The 20,582-nt window shown below is 45.6% G+C and overlaps 1 protein-coding gene across 1 annotated transcript; it reads right to left on the bottom strand.

The window, feature by feature from the left end:
- Positions 1-75: 75 nt before the first annotated feature.
- On the bottom strand, positions 76-20,123 carry LOC147891609 (uncharacterized). The gene is made up of 7 exons (XM_087388467.1): positions 19,646-20,123; positions 19,071-19,470; positions 2,087-2,377; positions 1,711-1,956; positions 911-1,035; positions 704-802; positions 76-587 (listed from the first exon to the last, which is right to left on the bottom strand). Exons 1-7 carry the CDS (start codon positions 19,690-19,692, stop codon positions 173-175), a joined length of 1,623 nt encoding a protein of 540 aa, XP_087244593.1. The 5' UTR covers positions 19,693-20,123; the 3' UTR covers positions 76-172.
- Positions 20,124-20,582: the final 459 nt, after the last annotated feature.

Raw genomic sequence — 20,582 nt, forward strand, 5'->3', positions numbered from 1 at the left:
ACAAATGAGAAGTTCTGATCCTCAAATGGCAGGAAAGAAGGGAAAGAGAAGTTCAGAAACATGACGCACCAACTCTTGAAAATGAAGTGCTTTGAATAACCAACAGTACCTTAAGCGAGAAAAGCCATTCATTATGTTTTTCAAACAGACATCCATATAATTACATATCACATCAAGCAACACTCTCCAGAAGATCCAGAACCTCTTGCTTTCTAGCTGCAGCTCTGGACAATGCAACTAATGTGCTCCGCGCCCTTTCATCTGGTGCTAGACCTGCTGCAATCATCTCCTTGAACCACGAAATAGCCCTATCTAAACTATCATGCCTCCCAAAGGCCTGAATCATGATAGTGAAGACTGTTTGATTAGGGTTTATACCCTGACGCTGCATTTCTTCATACTTCTTGACCATTCCATCTAAATCCCCTTTTTCAGCATACCCTTTGATCAAGGTACTATAGCTTACTATATTAGGCTTTACACCTGATATCTTCATCTGCTCAAACACTTGCTGCGCTTTTTCCATGTTTGATGCATTTACATACACATTCATTAAGGTTGTGAAGGAGTGCAAATCAGGGCTACATCTGCACATCACAATGAAACAGCTTATCAATGCAGGAAAAAGGGAAAAGAATTATGCTAGGAGCAGCACCCACTGGCTATAAAGCAACTCATCCTCGAGCGACAACCAAAAATTTACCTATCCTGCTTCATTTGGTTGATAAGGGACTCAGCCTCTTTTACCATTCTGGCATTAGCAAAAGCATCCAACAGTACATTGTAAACTGTGCGATTTGGCCTGCATGCAAGGTGGCATCAAATCCCGTTTCCATTAAGCATTAAATGTCACCACCCAGCAGAGACATCCAAAAAAGAGTGTTGTAAAGCTTATCTTAACCTCACGTACTTGATTCCAGATGCAATCATTGTCTTGAAGAAATAATGTGCCTCCTCAGCTCTTCCAGCTCTTGAAAATGAACTTAACCGAGAAGCATAGCTAAATACATCTGGCTCAATTTTCGCTCGCTGCATCTGGCATGGGATGAGGAAACACCTGTCAGATATAGCAAGAAAGCTCTACATCAGAGCATATATCTAGATGAATCCAGGAACATGCCGAAACTCATCCTCTAAAAGCACAACATAGTGCAGTTTCAATCTCATGATAGTCACTCGTAAGGTTGAAACCATAAACTCCATCACACATAGCAGAGATAGCCGCTATGACATCCCCACTGATGTCATCACCGCCCAACAGTGGGTGTTTCACACATACAAATCCACACACCCACATACTTGAGCATCCATTTATACAAAGGTCTTCGCACTGAGTTTCTGCCGGCACTCGGGAAGTGAAGAAAGCTCTACATCAGAGCACCCTACTACTGCCCCAAAGACCCACCTACAAGCATGCGCTCACGCACACAAAAACTACCTCCAACACAGGGAGGACTCTGCAAATAAGGCCATATGCTTCCAGGGGAACCCATTAACAAACAAACAAAAACATGAAAGACAAAAACGTGCTATGAACTCATACATTGTTACGCTGCAATATAAGGTTTGGGATGACAAGACACAAAAAAATAATGGAACACCCCTTGTCCAAGCAGCTCTAAAATTCATATCCAGAACATCACTTTATTATACAAGTGCAGGAAATAAGAGTCTTACTAAACGTCAATCATTTATCTCAACAGTTGGTACCTGACGGAAAACACTTTCTGTATCTGCCACAGTTGATTGACAAGCAAGTAAGCTGTTGAACGTCACCACCGACAAGGGAACATCCGTTGCTTTCATTTTTCGAGCCAATCTAGATGCTTCCTCCACTTTGCCCGATTTTCCATAAGAATGAATCATCAGATTATAAAGCTTCTGGTCTGGTTTAATAGTACCAGTTTCCACACCCAAACTATTGAATATTCGCTCAGCATCTTCAAATTTTTCTCCCTAGGTTCCAAAGGAAACCATTCAGCTGTTTAGACTTTCTTCATTGCTTCAAAAGCGAGAACATTATATGCCTCCAACAAATGACAAATGAATGAGGCTGATATGGGAAGCTGGTGACCAATTACATTACCTTCACAAATGACTTAATTAATGTTTGGTATGTCAGTGCTGTAGGTGCAGGGCCTTCTTGCAACATTTTTTTAAATATGTCCTCTGCTTTACTGAAAAGTTCCTTCTGCCCATATGCTTCAATGAGAGAAGTATATGATGCAACGTTTGGTGAGAAGCCAGACTTCTTCATGCTTTGTATGGCTCTCTCAACTTTCTCAGGTTCACCCAACTTTCCATAAGCAACTATGAGAAGATTGTAATCCAACTCATTGAATGTCCACCAGCTCTGCTGCCGCAGCCACTCAATAATCTACAGAAGGGCAGTGTAAATTCTTAAGAATCAGTACCAGCTTATAAAGAAAAATAAACAGCAGCCTTTTCCTCCAGATAGTCAATTTAGAAAAAAGCTGGATGCAAGAATGTATGAATGGACTGAACGTATGAATGGACCCTGAAACTGGAGATTGCAAAATCCAACTATTTATTGGGGATATCCTTGTCGAGAATTGCAAAAATATCAAATAATGGGAATATTGTGTTAATTTCTCTGGAAAAGGGCACAATTCTCTCAAGTCTGTTCTACCATCATTACCCCACCATGGCAATCTAGCTCAAACACATACCAAACATAAAGACTAGGAGACCCCCCCCCTCATAGTGCTGTTCCAAACCAACACCGTCTCATCCACCACCCCAAAATGCTGCTTCTGCACAAATTTCTTTGCAATCACTTAGTTATAACCCACCCCCTGTGGGTGCCCTTCCCCTTCTCTGCGAGCACAAAACACGCACACCTGCATGCACACAACCACATGTTGGCATGCCCCATGCACACACATGCACGCAAGAATAACAAATCTATTTGGTATCTGAATCAGTTTGGATCATTTGTTGAGCATCTCATTCGTATCTCCACATGGAGGGATGCCATGGAAAAGGTGAAACAAAAGGTGTTTGGGGTTATACACAGAGAAGATTGGTAAGGGGAAGGGAAAAAATGTAAAGGACAAGGTACAAAGGCTGGGAAAAAGGAAAATTGAGGCATAGGTGAGGAAGTATGTGCTTCGTGCATATACCTAGATGAGTCCAGGAACATGCCCAAACTCATCCTCTAGATGAGAAACTACGTGCTTTGTGCATGCCCAGCTCTGTAAAGTGGGAGAGAAGAGATTTCACTCTCCTGTTTCATCAGAGAGAGGAGGGCTCAGAGCTGTTAAGCTCATGAACACTAGAAGACCTCACCAAACCATTCACAAGTGCATATTCCCATATCAAATTTGAGACATGTCATAGCTCATTCGAAAAAATACTAATCTACTTCAATGAGATAGCAATGGAGTATCATAACCAAGCCAAGCTTGATTCTGAAATAAGAGCATACTCACACCCACTTCCTCTATACTTTGTGAAAGAACGCTGACCATAGACAAGGTATCATATACCTAGATGAGTCCAGGAACATGCCCAAACTCATCCTCGTAGCAGTTTCAATCTCATGAGATTGTAGTGATAGTGTGAACATGTACAAGAAAGTAGATCAAATACCAGAAGGAATCAAGCCCAAAGCTTTGCAGAAAGCTTCAAAGTTTTCTCTGGATAACGCCTTAGTGAAGAAGATTTGCAACATTATCATATGTGGACAATAGATTAGGCTGATCTCTCCTACATTAATCTCTCTCTAACATAGTGATAGTGTATCTCAATGTGTTTTGTGCAAGCATGAAAACACAGGATTTCGTACTCCTGCAATAGCACTTTGACTATCGACGAGAATACGAGTGCAAGTTTGCAAACTTCCATGGAGATCCCCCAACAATCTCTTGATCCATACACCCTCAACTATTGTTGTGAAGGCTACCTTGTACTCAACTTCACAAAGAGACGGTAGCCACATTGGGTTGCTTCTTGCAAAACCAAGGTATGCACGGGCTGCCAAGAAAGAAACAGTTTCCGCTTGTGGCTGCCTACTATCATAGTTACCTTCCCAATCTGAATTACTGAATGTATGAAACTGAAGAACACCTCCCTTGACATAGAACAATTCAATATGTTGGGTACCCTGCAAGTATTTGAAAATGGGCTGGACTTCATATTAATTGGAGGTCTTGTGACACACCGAAGTAAATGTGAGGACATGTCTAAAATAGTTAAATGAGACATCCAACAGCCTGATTGTATAGAGTGGCATCAAAAGGTTCATATTGGTATTCATGCAGTGACAGCTTAAGCCCAACTTCAAATTCTGAATTTTGAACCTGTATAATATCCCTTGTATTTACTTGGACTGTTTCAAGACAATGCACTCTTCTGACTTTATAAACTAAATTCCTAAATAATACAACAGTCGCAGATCTTGCATTTAAAATTGTCCAAAAAAAAAGGAAAAAAAAAGACAATGACCAATGTTATGTAATAAGGAGCTAGGGGCACTTTTTTACTTTATTAAGGGTGTTACCCCTTACCTCAGTTAGAGGTTGAGTTTGTAGTCAATACACATCTTTTGACTCTAGTTAGAATCCATCCGAAAGTTTTCTCTCTATGACTACCCTAGCTTTGTACTTCATTTTGTGTTGCTGCAATTTCATTCTAGCTTCCATTCTCTTGCATTCTCTCGCTTCCATTTCCAACATTTGGTATTAGAGCAGGTTCCCCCTCCATTCTCTATGCCTCCTAGGTCCTGTGAATTCGATTATGTTGCGAAGAACTTCACATTTGTCAGGAAAACACCAGGCTGTTTTTGAACTCAGCCAGCACCAGGACCACTTCTGGAGGGGGTGACACCTCCTACAAGCATTGCGCCTGATTTCACAGCACTTTCAGTGCATTTCACAGCTAGTTGCCACCTATTAAAGAAAATTTTACCTGTTTCTCAGACCCTGGAGCCTCCCTGTATTTGTGGTGAAAATTTTGGAGAAGCAGCTGTTTGAGCAAGTTGCCACCTGTTGGAGCTTTTTTGACCTATTTTTCAGCTAGTAGTGATCTCAACCTGCTCCTTGAAGGATCTACAGCTGGAGGAGCACATTTGCATGCATATGGGGCAAGCTACAAGCATTTTGACCTGTTTTTGGAGGATGTCTTGACTGATTTTTCTGATCAGCAGCTTGCTTGAGGGCAAGACACATTTCAAAGTGTTTTTCAAGCCTGTTTCACTGTTTTGAAGATGTTCCATCAGTCTCGGGACTATTTTGGGGCTTCTAGAGACTTCACCTTGCTGTTTTGAACTTGTCTCAGGCAGTATCATGCAAGGACAGCCCATCCTTGCGCTTCCGCGTGATTTTCAGTCTATTCGGTTGGGGACTTGCTGTTTTTTTTCCAAAACAGAGATAAAAATCAGTCATTTATTGCTTGCTAAGGCAAGCATACTTGAAGGGAAGCGCACACAATTTTTGAAGGTCATTTTGAGTTGTTTCTTGGGTTCTTTTGGGGGCAGCCCAGTTGTTGGAGTTTGGCTGGGCACAACCACAAAGTCAGTTGGGTTTCTGCATTGTTGAGCCAAGCATTGGCTGATTTCTGAGAGAGCATTCTAAGATTGCAGTACATATCTCAATACGAGACTTTTCTGCAGTTTTGAGGTGCATCCGCAAGCCTAGTATAGGCTTTGGCAGTGAACTTTGCTGAGATTTCTTTGCCTCTTTTTGTTTGCAAATGACACTATAAAACCCAAATGATGTCTTTCAAATGCTTACCTAGGAAGATAGGTTGGACGGCACCAACTATTCTCTTTGGAGTTTTATGGTGCAGATACCTAGATGAATCCAGGAACATTCCCAAACTCATCCTCGTTTCAATCTCACGAGAGTCACTCATAAGATTGATAACCATAAACTCCATCACGCATAGCAGGGACTAGCTACTATGACATCCCCACTGACGTCATCAGCGCCCAATAGTGGGTGTAGACCATAGTATAAAAGTATGCTCTCACACATACAAATCCACACACCCATACATACTTGAGCATCCATTTATACAAAGTCTTCGTACTGAGTTTCTGTCGGCACTCCGGAGGTGAAGGGCAAACTCAACCATGACAAAGGCTAGCACTAAAGGAGAAGGCTAATCAAAAAGTAGTCCAAATCTCTTCATTCAAGCTACAACTGCTTGTGAAGTCTAAACGATTTCATTTTAGTCTCTCCCAAACGAGCATCTAAATCTAAATCTAGCTGATAGGGCAACGCACCATTTAAGATAGAAAGAATTATCGCAATACCAGCAGGCCGCAACTTGGACGAAAACCTCACAACGTGAAACTTGCATGTCCGCTAATACGACAGAAGCATATACCTAGATGAATCCACGAACATTCCCAAACTCATCCTCTAAAAACACAACATAGTGCAGTTTCAATCTCACGAGAGTCACTCATAAGATTGAAAACCATAAACTCCATCACGCATAGCAAGGACTAGCTACTATGACATCTCCACTGACGTCATCAACGCCCAACAGTGGGTGTAGACCATAGTATAAAAGTATGCTCTCACACATACAAATCCACACACCCACACATACTTGAGCATCCATTTATACAAAGTCTTCGTACTGAGTTTCTGTCGGCACTCCGAAGGTGAAGGGCAAACTCAGCCATGACGAAGGCTAGCACTAAAGGAGAAGGCTAATCAAAAAGTAGTCTAAATCTCTTCATTCAAGCTACAACTGCTTGTGAAGTCTAAACGATTTCATTTTAGTCTCTCCCAAACGAGCATCTAAATCTAAAGCTAGCTGATAGGGCAACACACCATTTAAGATAGAAAGAATTATCGCAATACCAACAGGCCGCAACTTGGACGAAAACTTCACCACGTGAAATTTGCATGTCCGCTAATACGGCAGAAGCATGTACCTAGATGAATCCACGAACATTCCCAAACTCATCCTCTAAAAACACAACATAGTGCAGTTTCAATCTCACGAGAGTCACTCATAAGATTGAAAACCATAAACTCCATCACGCATAGCAGGGACTAGCTACTATGACATCCCCACTGACGTCATCAGTGCCCAACAGTGGGTGTAGACCATAGTATAAAAGTATGCTCTCACACATACAAATCCACACACCCACACATACTTGAGTATCCATTTATACAAAGTCTTCGTACTGAGTTTCTGTTGGCACTCCGGAGGTGAAGGGCAAACTCAGCCATGATGAAGGCTAGCACTAAAGGAGAAGGCTAATCAAAAAGTAGTCCAAATCTCTTCATTTAAGCTACAACTGCTTGTGAAGTCTGAACGATTTCATTTTAGTCTCTCCCAAACGAGCATCTAAATCTAAATCTAGTTGATAGGGCAACGCATCATTTAAGATAGAAAGAATTATCACAATACCAGCAGGCCGCAACTTGGACGAAAACTTCACAACGTGAAATTTGCATGTCCGCTAATATGGCAGAAGCATATACCTAGATGAATCCAGGAACATTCCCAAACTCATCCTCTAAAAACACAACATAGTGCAATTTCAATCTCACGAGAGTCACTCATAAGATTGAAAACCATAAACTGCATCATGCATAGCAGGGACTAGCTACTATGACATCCCCACTGACGTCATCAATGCCCAACAGTGGGTGTAGACCATAGTATAAAAGTATGCTCTCACACATACAAATCCACACACCCACACATACTTGAGCATCCATTTATACAAAGTCTTCGTATTGAGTTTGTGTCGGCACTCCGGAGGTGAAGGGCAAACTCAGCCGTGACGAAGGCTAGCACTAAAGGAGAAGGCTAATCAAAAAGTCGTCCAAATCTCTTCATTCAAGCTACAATTGCTTGTGAAGTCTAAACGATTTCATTTTAGTCTCTCCCAAACGAGCATCTAAATCTAAATCTAGCTGATAGGGCAACGCACCATTTAAGATAGAAAGAATTATCGCAATACCAGCAGGCCGCAACTTGGACAAAAACCTCACAATGTGAAATTTGCATGTCCACTAAAATGGCAGAAGCATATACCTAGATGAATCCAGAAACATTCCCAAACTCATCCTCTAAAAACACAACATAGTGCAGTTTCAATCTCACGAGAGTCACTCATAAGATTGATAACCATAAACTCCATCACGCATAGCAGGGACTAGCTACTATGACATCCCTACTGACGTCATCAGTGCCCAACAGTGGGTGTAGACCATAGTATAAAAGTATGCTCTCACACATACAAATCCACACACCCACACATACTTGAGCATCCATTTATACAAAGTCTTCGTACTGAGTTTCTGTCGGCACTCCGGAGGTGAAGGGCAAACTCAGCCATGACGAAGGCTAGCACTAAAGGAGAAGGCTAATCAAAAAGTAGTCCAAATCTCTTCATTCAAGCTACAACTACTTGTGAAGTCTAAACGATTTCATTTTAGTCTCTCCCAAACGAGCATCTAAATCTAAATCTAGCTGATAGGGCAACGCACCATTTAAGATAGAAAGAATTATCGCAATACCAACAGGTCGCAACTTGGATGAAAACTTCACAACGTGAAATTTGCATGTCCGCTAATACAGTAGAAGCATATACCTAGATGAATCCAGGAACATTCCTAAACTCATCCTCTAAAAACACAACATAGTGCAGTTTCAATCTCACGAGAGTCACTCATAAGATTGAAAACCATAAACTCCATCACGCATAGCAGGGACTAGCTACTATGACATCCCCACTGACGTCATCAACGCCCAACAGTGGGTGTAGACCATAGTATAAAAGTATGCTCTCACACATACAAATCCACACACCCACACATACTTGAGCATCCATTTATACAAAGTCTTCATACTGAGTTTTTGTCGGCACTCCGAAGGTGAAGGGCAAACTCAGCCATGACGAAGGCTTGCACTAAAGGAGAAGGCTAATCAAAAAGTAGTCCAAATCTCTTCATTCAAGCTACAACTGCTTGTGAAGTCTAAACGATTTCATTTTAGTCTCTCCCAAACGAGCTTCTAAATCTAAATCTAGCTGATAGGGCAACGCACCATTCATAGTGGGGACATGCTTTTTCAGCCAAGGACAACAAGAAATCTCAACCGAGACAATGGTTCCGGAAATGCATATGCAGGTGGGAAAGACAAAAAGGGTGCTGCAGAGCCTTTCAAGAAAGACTTCTTTCCGTCCATGCCCTTCTCTCCTTCTATCCCATCCACCCTCTTTTCTCAGATTCATTCCCTCCTCACTCTGAAATGGCAACCCTGTTTGAGATGGTAGAGAGCGAGGAAAAGAGTTCCCACCTTCCCAATCGTTTGTCCATTGGATGGACTCAATTACGGTGTTTAGTAGGTCATGATGGAGTTTGTGCTACAGTCATATGATCTAGAGGACTTCATTTTGGTGGGAGTTTCCAGTCCTAGAGCAGAGGGAGGCCGAGAGCTTGTCTCAACTCTGGGACCGAGTCAATGCAAGGGACTGTACTCACCAGGTGATTCATCACATGAAGCACATGATGGTGGCCAAGAGTATCTGGGAGCACTTGGCGTCCTTGAATAATCGAACCTCTCCCATGGAGAGGGTTTTCCAGAGGAAGTCCAGATGCAATTCTTGGATCCCAAGAAGTCTTCATCCATGAGGGAGCATATCAACAAGTTAAAGGAACTTCAACACGAGATCCTCCAAGCAAGGAAGCTGATATTTTCCAAGGGCATGGCCATAACTCTACTGTCCTAGCTATCCTCTTAGTATGGTGCCTTCTATTCGTCCTTGATAACCAATGGAAGGATGAATGTGTTGACCTTGGAGGAACTGGTCCCAATGGTGCTTGACCAAGAGGAGAGATTTATAGATTGTACCTATAAGAGTCAACCTGAGGCTTTGCCAGTTGAATAGAAAGGTCGGAAGCAATTGACAACTGAGGAACAGGAAGCACTCAGGGCGTCACGTACATGTAACCGATATGGCCAAAAAGGTCATTATTGGCAGCAGTGTCCTCAAAGGAGCAGTAAGGGGACCAGTAGCCGACAGGATGGTGTTATCGCCACTATATTGTTTAATCTTGCCTTCTAGTAGCACGCGACAGGATGCACTGCCAGCAAGCTTTCTGGATCCAGATGGAGGATTGGTTGCTTGTTTGTAGCAGCGGTACTTGCCGGACAAGTGCACTGGCGATGGAATCTCTGATTGAGGCAGGCTTTCACGCATCACCTCTATAGCTATTGTTTAATGAGCTGCTGGAAATCCGGATCGGTCAGAAGATTGCTAGTGCGGGAATCCAGACACAGTTGATTGATCCTAGTGAGCTGTTATATGCCCATTCTTATTGGACCACTAAGGTTCATCAATTTGGGGACATGAGGGGGTTGTATAGCTCTGAGATATAGGTGCCTATGCAGGGAAGCAGACCTTGCATCGGGAGCAGTATCAGTTGGATTTTTGTTTCGGTACCTTTTCTTGATGTACCAAAACCAGCAATTGGATTGTTATACCAAATGATTTATTGTACCAATACCGGACTAGGAGTGTATCTAGCACCTATGGCCTGGAAGCAGCAGTACCAGGTTTCAAGTGATCGCGTTGAGGCAATTCATGCCAGGAGGGGGCTTCTTTCGACAGTACCTGTGACGGTCTTCAGCGATGGAGCACCACACGATGGATTGCTCCAATTGTTCCAACGACACACCAGCTCCCTGGCGCCAATGTTCCATCTATGAGCTGACGGTCTGATGCGATGGATTCCTCCAATTGTTCCAACAACACACCTAGCTCCCTGGTGCCATTGTTCCAACGACACACCTAGTTCATGCCAAGAGGGGGACTTCTTTCAACAGTACCTCTGGCGGTCTTCAACGATGGAGCCTCACACAATGGATTCCTCCAATTGTTCCAACGACACACTTAGCTCCCTAGTGCTAGTGTTTCATCCAAAAGTTGATGGTCTTTAGTGATGAAGCATCACACAATGAATTCTTCCAATTGTTCCAGTGGCAACACCCAGTTCCCAAACACCAGTGTTCCATCTAGGAGCTAAGAGGAGGTGTTGGAGGTCAACATGTCCTGATGTCACTCTAGAGATAGGGCTTTGTTATGGGTGTGCACGGCCAAAGATAGGTTAGGTTAGGGTTCAAAGAGAGGGCCTTTGCTTGTGGATGTGCCCGCTCCCCGTGAGGGCACTGTAGGGTAGGGCAACATGCAGTGGGTTGCGTAGCCATCCAGGGCCCCTTGTCCATTTGTTGTGGCATGGCAGCCATCGTGGAGGTGCATCTTGTTGGTCAGCCAGGGAGGCTTGCGTGGCCATGTGTGTGCAGCAGCCACAGCTCTTATGAGCCCTTTATCAGCTGAGGCCTGCTGGTCGGGGCATAAGGAGGGGGAGCAGTCCCCTTATGTAGGGCTGGGTGCAGCCCTTGCGGAGGGCCTAAGGCAAACGGCCCTAGAGGTCTTCTAGTCGGGTTGGAGGGCAAGGGTGCAGCCCTCTTTATAGGGATTGCCTGGCAAACTTGATGACAAGGCAGAAAGGTGCATTTTTATTGGCTACAGCAGTGAAATCAAGGGGTATAGACTCTATAATCCCGTGACCAAAAAGTGTTGGAAAGGTCACCTCCCCATCTATAAGCCCCCAAATGAGGAGAGAATGGGGGAGGGAGACCTAGGGCAAGACCTGCCACATGGGCATCTTGCCAAGAGAAAAGAGAGAGAGGGGGGCACAGGCAACATGTCACAGCAAACAGGGCAGGGTTATCCCAGGGGGCGCAACATGGCAACACGTCACAGCAAACAGGGCAGGGTTATCCCAGGGGGCACAATATGGTGAGGTTATCCCAAGAGAAAGGTGCACTTTTGGCGAGGTGTGTGGGCAGAATTTGTTGGAAACGTCACCTCCCCATCTATAAGCCCCCATATGAGGAGAGCGTGGGGGAGGGAGACCTAGGGCAGAAGATGCCCAGAGAAAGAAAGAGAAGAGGCTGCCACATGGGCAGCACCTCACATCAAAAGAGAGGAGAATACCTGGCTGAAGGAAGCTTGCTTGGAGGGCAGATCTGGCAGAGAATGGCCAGAAGACTGTCAAGGACAGGACAGAGCAGATCTGCGCAGCATCTCCAGCCTGGAACAAAAGCGTAGTGACACGTGGCAGTACAGACTGTTGGCAAGCTGTTTGGCGGGGACTGTGGGCAGGTGTATGGCCTGCAACAAGGCCTGCCACAGGTGCAGAAAAAGGGGCAGAGGTGTAGGCTATGGTGGGCCAGCCACCTGGCCATAGATGTGCCCAAGGGTGGGGCCTGGCAGCAGTACAAGAGGGCCAGCAAAGGGCCCTTATATAAGGCTTCCTGCATAAAGTCGGCCAAGGGAGGGGCAGAAAGTCGGCTAGGAAGAGGATGCTGGTCGGTGGGATTTCCAGCCCCTTGGGGGCTATAAAAAGGGGCCATTGTGCCCTCACAATTCATCCAGCAAGTCAGCAAACATAGGAGCAGCAGAAGCCTGATCTTTGGGCCTACATCCAGGAGGCAAAGCAGGGCCAGAGTTGCTGCAGACTGAGCTCACTTGGGGCTGAAGCCTAGGCTGTCTACTAGGGCAGCAAGGTGCTGAGATCTTTGGATGCAAAGCCAACTTACGCTTGAGGTGGAGCATGCAGGCTCGAGTCTAGAGATAGCCGGCAGATAGGAGAAGTACCTTGTGGTAAGATCAGAGGACTACACCATTGGTGGGACTCTGGATCTATCTCTTTTGTATTGTGTCCATAGCTTTGGACGGAAATATATTATTTTGGTGTCTTCTATATCTAGCTGGTTCATTGTCTATTGATGAGTCTGCACATCTATCCTATGCATATAAGTTTAAGAATTTTGTGATTCCACACCCCATCCCACACTGTGTGAGCTCCTGGGAAATTCTATCAGTCTTCCGCTGTGCGTACCCTCTGTTGGTCGATTTCTAACAGGGTTATAACCTGCAACAGGACCAGCAGAGGGCACACGGTGGCTCCTGAAATGAGGGCTGCAAAGGGGCAGTCCCCTGCCCTTGAATAGAGCTGAGGCTGGCTGGTCGGCTGGCAAACCAGGTCGCCCAGCACACAGCCCCACAGAGGGTCCCCAAGCCCCTTAAAAGGACTGGTGGGTCAGTTAAAGGACCTGCAGCAATCGGCCATTATGGCCATGCTTGGCCGGTACAGATAGGGGGCTACCAGACACTATAAAAGGACCCCCTTGGGGCCTCGTAACATATCCACCAGGGCAGCCTTCAAGAAGCAGATTTGGAGCAGAGGAGCAGCAGACTTGGGGCCTACATCCAGGAGGACCAAGGGTGCCTGTGTAAGTGCAGACAAAGCTTGAAGAAGGGCTGCACACCTAGGCTGACACTTAGGGCAGCAAGGTGCAGGGGATCAGACACGGAGACTAAGGTCTAATACACTCATCAGGGAGCAAGCGGACTCAGGGATCTAGGAGTGTCCCAGAGGTAGTAAGGCAGCATCTCTTGGTGAGGGCAAAGGACCACGATTTGGTGGGACTTTGGCCCTCTGTTGTATTTTGTCCATTAGACAGAAATATTTTGTTGGTCCTATATCTCTCCTGAGCATTGTCTATTTACTGATCTGCACGTATATGTGAAATACATTAAGGAAGTTTGTGATTCCACCCACACCACCACTGTAAGAGCTCCTGGGCTATATACCTAGATGAATCCAGGGTTATTCTATCATTCTTCTGCTGTGCGTACCCTTTGTTGGTTAATTTCTACCAGAAAGTCATATTATTTGGGCTGAAAATACAGACCTACCCTTTGCTGGTTTTGACAAAAATCAAGGTCCTTCTGGAGCCTCTGACGGGCTGCTGCCCATTTCCTTTAATGTTGCACCTGGCGTGCCATTGGAATATCAGAATTTGCAGCAAGATACTAATGGGTGATGCCTTAGTTCAGCCTATGGCTGATCCTGTTTCTCAGCAAGAGATTGATGACGCAATTGCACATGAAAGTTAGCTTTCTGCACCACTTTCTAGCCATACACGGAGTGACACTAGAGACACTACTGTGAGTCTACTTGGGTCAGCAACATACTTGCGGCAGAGGAGCCAGACTGTTTTGATGATGCACAATATAATGTGCGTTGGATGAAGGCAATGCAAGCGTAGGTTGGATCCATTAAGAAAAACCACACTTGGGAGTTGGTGGACTTGCCTGCCGGCAAGAAGGCTATTGGCACAAAGTGTGTACAAGCTCAAAAGAAAATCAGATAGTTACATAGACAGGTACAAAGCTCGCCTCGTGGCAAAGGGCTATGCACAACAGAAATGCATAGATTATGATGAGACCTTTGCCCCACTTCTCGTATGACCATTGTTATGTGTGTGGTTGCCTTGGCCACATTTCATAGATGGAAGATCCATGAGCTGGACATCAAAACTGCATTCTTGAATGGGGACCTTCAAGAGGTCCATGTTTCACAGCCGTTTGGATTTTGTCAAACCTGGCAAGGAAGACAATGTATGCAAGCTCAGAAAGGCCTTGTATGGTCTGAAGCAAGCTCCTCGTGCTTGGAATGCAAAGATATATGCCTTTTTGACAAGCCAGGGATTGCAGAATAGTGCACATTAAAGCACCCTCTAAGTAAGGAAGGAAGAGAGGGATTTGCCCATCATTGTTCTCCATGACAATGACATGCTGCTCACTGGTACTAATGCTGCAAAATTGCAGCCTTTAAGGCTGGATTATAGTAAACATTTAAGATGTCAAATCTGGGGTTGCTTCACTGCAGCTTATACAGGATGATAGAGGTATTGGGCTGTTGCAGTCCAAGTATATTGGTAAGCTCTCCCGGAGCGGTTTAGATTTCAAAATTGCAAGCCCACCTCTACTCCTATGGAGCTGGGGCTTAAGCTGTCCATTCACGATGCCAGTGACCCTTTTGACGCCTTTGTTTACAGCCCCGCTCTGGGATGCCTCATTTATTTATGCAGCACATGTCTTGACATTCAATATGCAATGTCCCAGCTGAGCAGGTTTATGCACAGCCCAAACACTTCACATTGGCAAGCTGTGAAGCTGTGTTCCGATATTTGCAGTACATCCCGTCTCTTGTTTGCTCTTTCCCAAGGGGGGTGACTATCACTTACATGCTCTACATCGATTCGGATTGGGCTGGTAATTTTGATACCTGGCAGTCAACCAGTGGTAATGGTTTCTTTTTTGGTCACTTATGCATTTCTTGGGTAAGCAAGAAACAACAGTTGCTACCTCATCCTATGAGGCCGAAAGTGTAATAAAAAAGTAGCCCAAAATCTCTTCATTCAAGCTGCAACTACTTGTGAAGACTATACGATTTCATTTTAGTATCTCCTAGACGAGCATCTAAATCTAGCTAATAGGGCAATGCACCACTTAAGATAAAAAGAATTATCGCAATACTAATAGGCCGCAACATGGACGAAAACTTCGCAAGGTGGAATTTGCATGTCCACTAATACGGTAGAAGCATATATCTAGATGAATCCAGAAACATGCCCAAACTCATCCTCTGAAAACACAACATAGTGCAGTTTCAATCTCATGATAGTCACTCATTAGGTTGCTATATCCATTTGGATGAACATGTGCAACCATGGCATGAGTTCCAAGTATCTCTGAGATGTTTCCAAAGTACTTCATCCATACCATGGAGGGGGGTTGATAGGTTAGCCCCTGGTATGGTGTTGTATGCTAGTGTTAGTTAATGTGCTAGCACACTAGTATTATTAGGTCATTTGGATAAAGTCAACCTTGATAACTTGACTTCGCCCCATGGGTTGACTAGGCTAGGATTTTAGGAAAGCAATGTCTTATCACCTCAATTATTCTTCTTCTTGCTGCTGCAATGAGATGGCTTGTTTTTCAGCTTCTAGCTGCTGTATTTCTGCATGACTGCTTACATATAAGCTAGAAGGGCAAATACCCTTACTACAAAAAATCGAGGTAGTTCATTAGTGAATGTAATTAAAGAATTGCAAAGGAAAAGAGGGGAGAGTTTGACACTTTGATTACAAATTCCAGAATCCAGCCATTCCAATGCAAATAGCGGCTAGCCCCAACCTTGTGGCTGAAGAATGGGGTTTTCTTGTGTGCAGGTAGGATTCTAGACAAGAAGTTGCATCACTCAACAGGGGTGAAACTTCAAATGTTGTTTGGTACTTTGATAGTGGCTCGTTCATGTTGTTGGAAAGGTCACCTCCCCATCTGTAAGCCCCCAAAGGAGGAGAGTGTGGGGGGGGGAGACCTAGGGCAGGATGTGCCCAAATAGAGAATACCTGATGTGTGGATCTGGGACAGATCTGGAGCATTCATGGTTGGTGGGGTATCCCAAGGAAGGACGGTACCTGGCTGATCTGCAGGAGCATAAGGCGGAGCACAGGACAGCAGTAGGGACCCAAGAGAAGAGGCCATGAGCTCACGGATGATATCAGAACAGTACAGAGCACCTCAGCTTCTTCTGTAAAGCTTAATCTATAGGGAGGTCTATTTACAGGTTCTGCCCTCGGGATAATTTCAATTTTATGCTGAACATTCCGCTCTGGAGGTAACCCATAAGGTAACTCATTCCTAAAACAATCAGAGAACTTCTCCGATATCTCTTTAGCCAACTCGGCCATTTCCCCATCTTGGGTAGCCTTAGTGCTAGCCGATGCATCATCAATCGACTCTACCGATGCTATACACAGACACAGAAACTCTTTCGGAGTCTTCCGAATTTCCATGGCTGAAATCAATGGTCCTCGAGGTAAATCCTTTTCACCTCGCAAAACATATTCTACCCCGTTCATCTTGAACTGGTAAATATGCTTTTTCCAATCAATGGCTGGGACAACTGGAAGATTGTGACGGCTAAATTGCTCGAGTTCAAAGGCGGGAACGTGACTGAAGGAGGTGGTGCCATGAGGTGCTACCAAAGATGGACTTGTGTACCAGGATGGTGTGCAGAAGCGGAAGCGAAACTAGACCTGGTGGAGCAGGAGCCACTGGATGAAAAGCCAGGAAAAGATTTCGACATCAAAAAGTTCCAGAGGACTACGACTAGGGAGTTACTGGAGCATCTTCATCGACGTGTTGGCATTGGACCTGGATGTGTCGGTGAGAGGGGGTGTTGGAAAGGTCACCTCCCCATCTGTAAGCCCCCAAATGAGGAGAGCGTGGGGGAGGGAGACCTAGGGCAAGATGTGCCCAAAGAGAGAATAGCTAGATGTGTGGATTTGGGACAGATCTGGAGCATTCATGGTTGGTGGGGTTTCCCAAGGAAGGAGGGTACCTGGCTGACCTGCAGGAGCATAAGGCGGAGCAGAGGACAGCAGTAGGGACGCAAGAGAAGAGGCCATGAGCTCACGGATGACGTCAGAAACAGTACGGAACAGTACGGAGCTGAGGCACACACGTGTGGGCAGATCAGGGAGCCAAGAAATAGCGCAGCATAGTGGGGGTCTATGGGCAGGTATACAGCCTGCAGCGGGGTCTCCAGCAGCAGCAAAGGGGAGCCTAGCAGCAGCCCAAAAAGGGCCTGGCTAGGGCCCTTATATAGGGCTGGTTGGGCTGAGCCAACCAGGTTGGTTGGGCCAGCCAACCAGGTCTGTCCAGTCGGCCCATTTAGGGCTGGCTGGTCGGTCCATTTGAAAGGGCCTTGAGGCCTATAAAAGGAGAGGCACTTGCCTCATTTCATTATCCAGCAGCCAGCAGTTCCAAGGCAGAAAGGAGCGGCAGGAAGTCTACTCTCTCGGCCTATCTACAGGAGGTGAGAGAGTGCAACAGGTGCTGCAGACTTAGCTCTAGGGAGAGGCTGGACCTTGGCTGTCTTCTAGGGCAGCAAGGTGCTGAAATCATCATACCTTCCGGAGCAGCCATTCACAAGCAGGTTGGAGCAGTGGAACAGGGACCTGTGTGCTGCAGACAAAGCTTGGCAGGGGCTGTCCACCTAGGCTGATTCACAAGCAGTAAGGTGGAGAAGAACACACTGGACGGAAAGTCTACAGACGCTCGAGGTGGAGCACACAGGCTCGAGTCTAGAGATAGCCAGCTGATAGGAGGAGGACCTTGTGGTAAGATCAGAGGACCACACCATTGGTGGGACTTTGGATCTATATCTCTTTTGTATTGTGTCCATAGTTTTGGACGGAAATATGTTTTGGTGGTTTCTCTATCTAGCTGGTTCATTGTCTATTGATGAGTCTGCACATCTAATCTATGTGACGCACATTAAGTAAAGAAGTTTGTAATTCCACACCCCACACACACTGTGAGAGCTCTTGGGCATTACTATAAGTCTTACGCTGTGTGTACCCTCTGTTGGGTTCATTTCTAACACATGTAACATGCAACGGTAATCTCATCGTGTAATTCACAGCAAGACCTTCTCTAAACCTTTAGCGAGGAATTATCGTTATACACCATAGAGAGAGAAAGGAGATGAGGGTAAATAGAGAATGGGAAAAGAGCTGCTGAAACAGACCCCAAACCTTACTCCATTTTGCTGTCCTGACTCCCCGTCTGATACGCTGCAAGAACACCTTCCCAAAGGGCTGAACTGATGCCAAAGGCTGAGGCTGGTCAGAGGGCCACTGTGGGTGAGTATCAGGCTGTTCAGAGGGGGCTGGAGAGGAGCTGTAGAAGGCTGAAGGAGTGGGGGAACTGAATGATAAATGGGGGCCTGGAGGCCCCCTATTTATAGGACTGGAAGGGCTGAGCCAACCAAGATGGCCGACTTGTCAGTCGGTTTTCCTGGCTGGTTGGCTGGTCCCTTGACCCCATAAAAGGCAGCCCTAGGCCCCATAAATGGCAGCCTAGGGAGGGGTGCAGGGTAGCCTATAAAGGCAGCCCTTCCCCTCCCATTTCTTCACTTGTTCCAGCCCTGAGGGGGCCCAGAAGGGCTCCTATTCTAGGCTGGACCTAAACCTAACTCTAAACCTAAAACAGAAACACTACCCTACTGTTAATGAAGCCAAAAGCTAGAGTTGTAGCTTGCAGAGAAGTCAGTGTAGAAGCTGAGAGAAAGGGTATAAGGGCAGGTGATGATGACCTTAGCAACCAACTACATGAAAAAACTCATTTTCTAATAATTGTTACTCACCTCTGTGATAAACCTCCACTCTTTCAACTGTTTAAACCTCATTAGGGTGCCCACTACGGTCTCCTTTGATAACTTTCCTGCCTTCCTGTAGACTCGGAGTACTGGCACAGCAGAGCCACGCTCCTTGATTTCCACCATCATTTTACACCAGCCCGTATGTGGATCTGCCTCAGGTTTCCTGGATTTTGGCAACTTCAAGGCCCTTACTGGAATTTGGACGGCCTCAGTGTCGAGACTGGCAGATTGATCACGTTGAGTTTCTTTATCACTCACCGTCATGACTGTACTGTTTCTGTGACAAGCGAAGGGGCTATGTGCTAATAAAGCACGCTCCGCAAACAATGTCCTGCCACTTTTTGCATGATCTTGCTCTGGAGAAGAAACAGATTTCGGACAGAAGCTGAAAACAAAACCAATGTGAAGCAAGCTAAGCACAAATCCCGTATGCAGTTCGGCGCCATACATGTGACAGAAGAAAAAACCACAGAGTATGTCGCACACCCAGTCCACACAGCTTGCACCTATTTAGGAATAGAGCTTATCCAAATATGAGCGTTTAGAAAGTAAACAGCCACCTGAGATTGTGAAATAAGCTGAGGCGACTAGCTTCCAGCAGGTTCATTGTAGATAAGAAGCGCGTGTACTCAGCCCACAAAGTATTAAAGAAGTGAAGATGTGCCTTTATCAGCTAATGGAATTATTTCCATTCACGTCCACTCTGCAGGAGAACAACTTCTTCTTCACAGTAGTCCAAAAGACAGAAGTGTCTTGCTTCATTAAACTCTACTGTTATTCTATGGCAGCAGCTTCTCAAGTTCCGAATATGATTTCAGGCTATTGCAGCAAGCGCTCTTTTTCGACACTGTCGATCGTCGTACGCACAATTCCTTGGGGGTGCTGGCTGCTCCCTAGCTAATTGGAAATTGAGCGATTGGGAGGAGCACAATTGCCAACACAAGCTAATGCCACGGTGGACAAGGATAAGCCCTAGCTCGCACCTACTTGCTACATGGCATAACTTCAGCCCCTACTAGTAGGCGAGTTTTTTACCGATGGGCGGGCATCTAGTTACACACACCACTTCCGGTCCTGCCCTCCCCAAGCGCAGTCAAGCTTGTCTACCCCCAACAATGGCCACCACCAATTACTGGGTCTCGCTCATCATTTGCAAATCCGTTGGGCAGTGTGCTAAGGGGTTGCCCATGGTTGGACACTCAATTTTGTAAAACCCACGATGGGTAGCCGGTGTATAATGGGGTGCGCCCATTTCAAACTCCGTAGGAGTCTTTTTGGGTGCCCACACGTTGGGGTGTGGTTGGGCTCCCTTTAGCGGTGTGTGAACCTCCTAATTTAGCTGGAAGTTCACATGTTTTTAAAAAAAGCTTAGACACACACGGCCATCTACAAGAGACACCTACGCTGATGCGTAGCAGGGGTCTCAAGGGATTCGAGCGCGGGCAGCCAACACAGGTGCACAAACGCCCAAATTGGTTGAGTTGCAGTGCTTCGCGG

Source organism: Dipteris shenzhenensis, chromosome 17 (genome assembly GCF_047967505.1).
Source record: "Dipteris shenzhenensis isolate YYH24624 ecotype China chromosome 17, Dip_SZ_1.0, whole genome shotgun sequence".
Classification (NCBI taxonomy): domain Eukaryota; kingdom Viridiplantae; phylum Streptophyta; class Polypodiopsida; order Gleicheniales; family Dipteridaceae; genus Dipteris; species Dipteris shenzhenensis.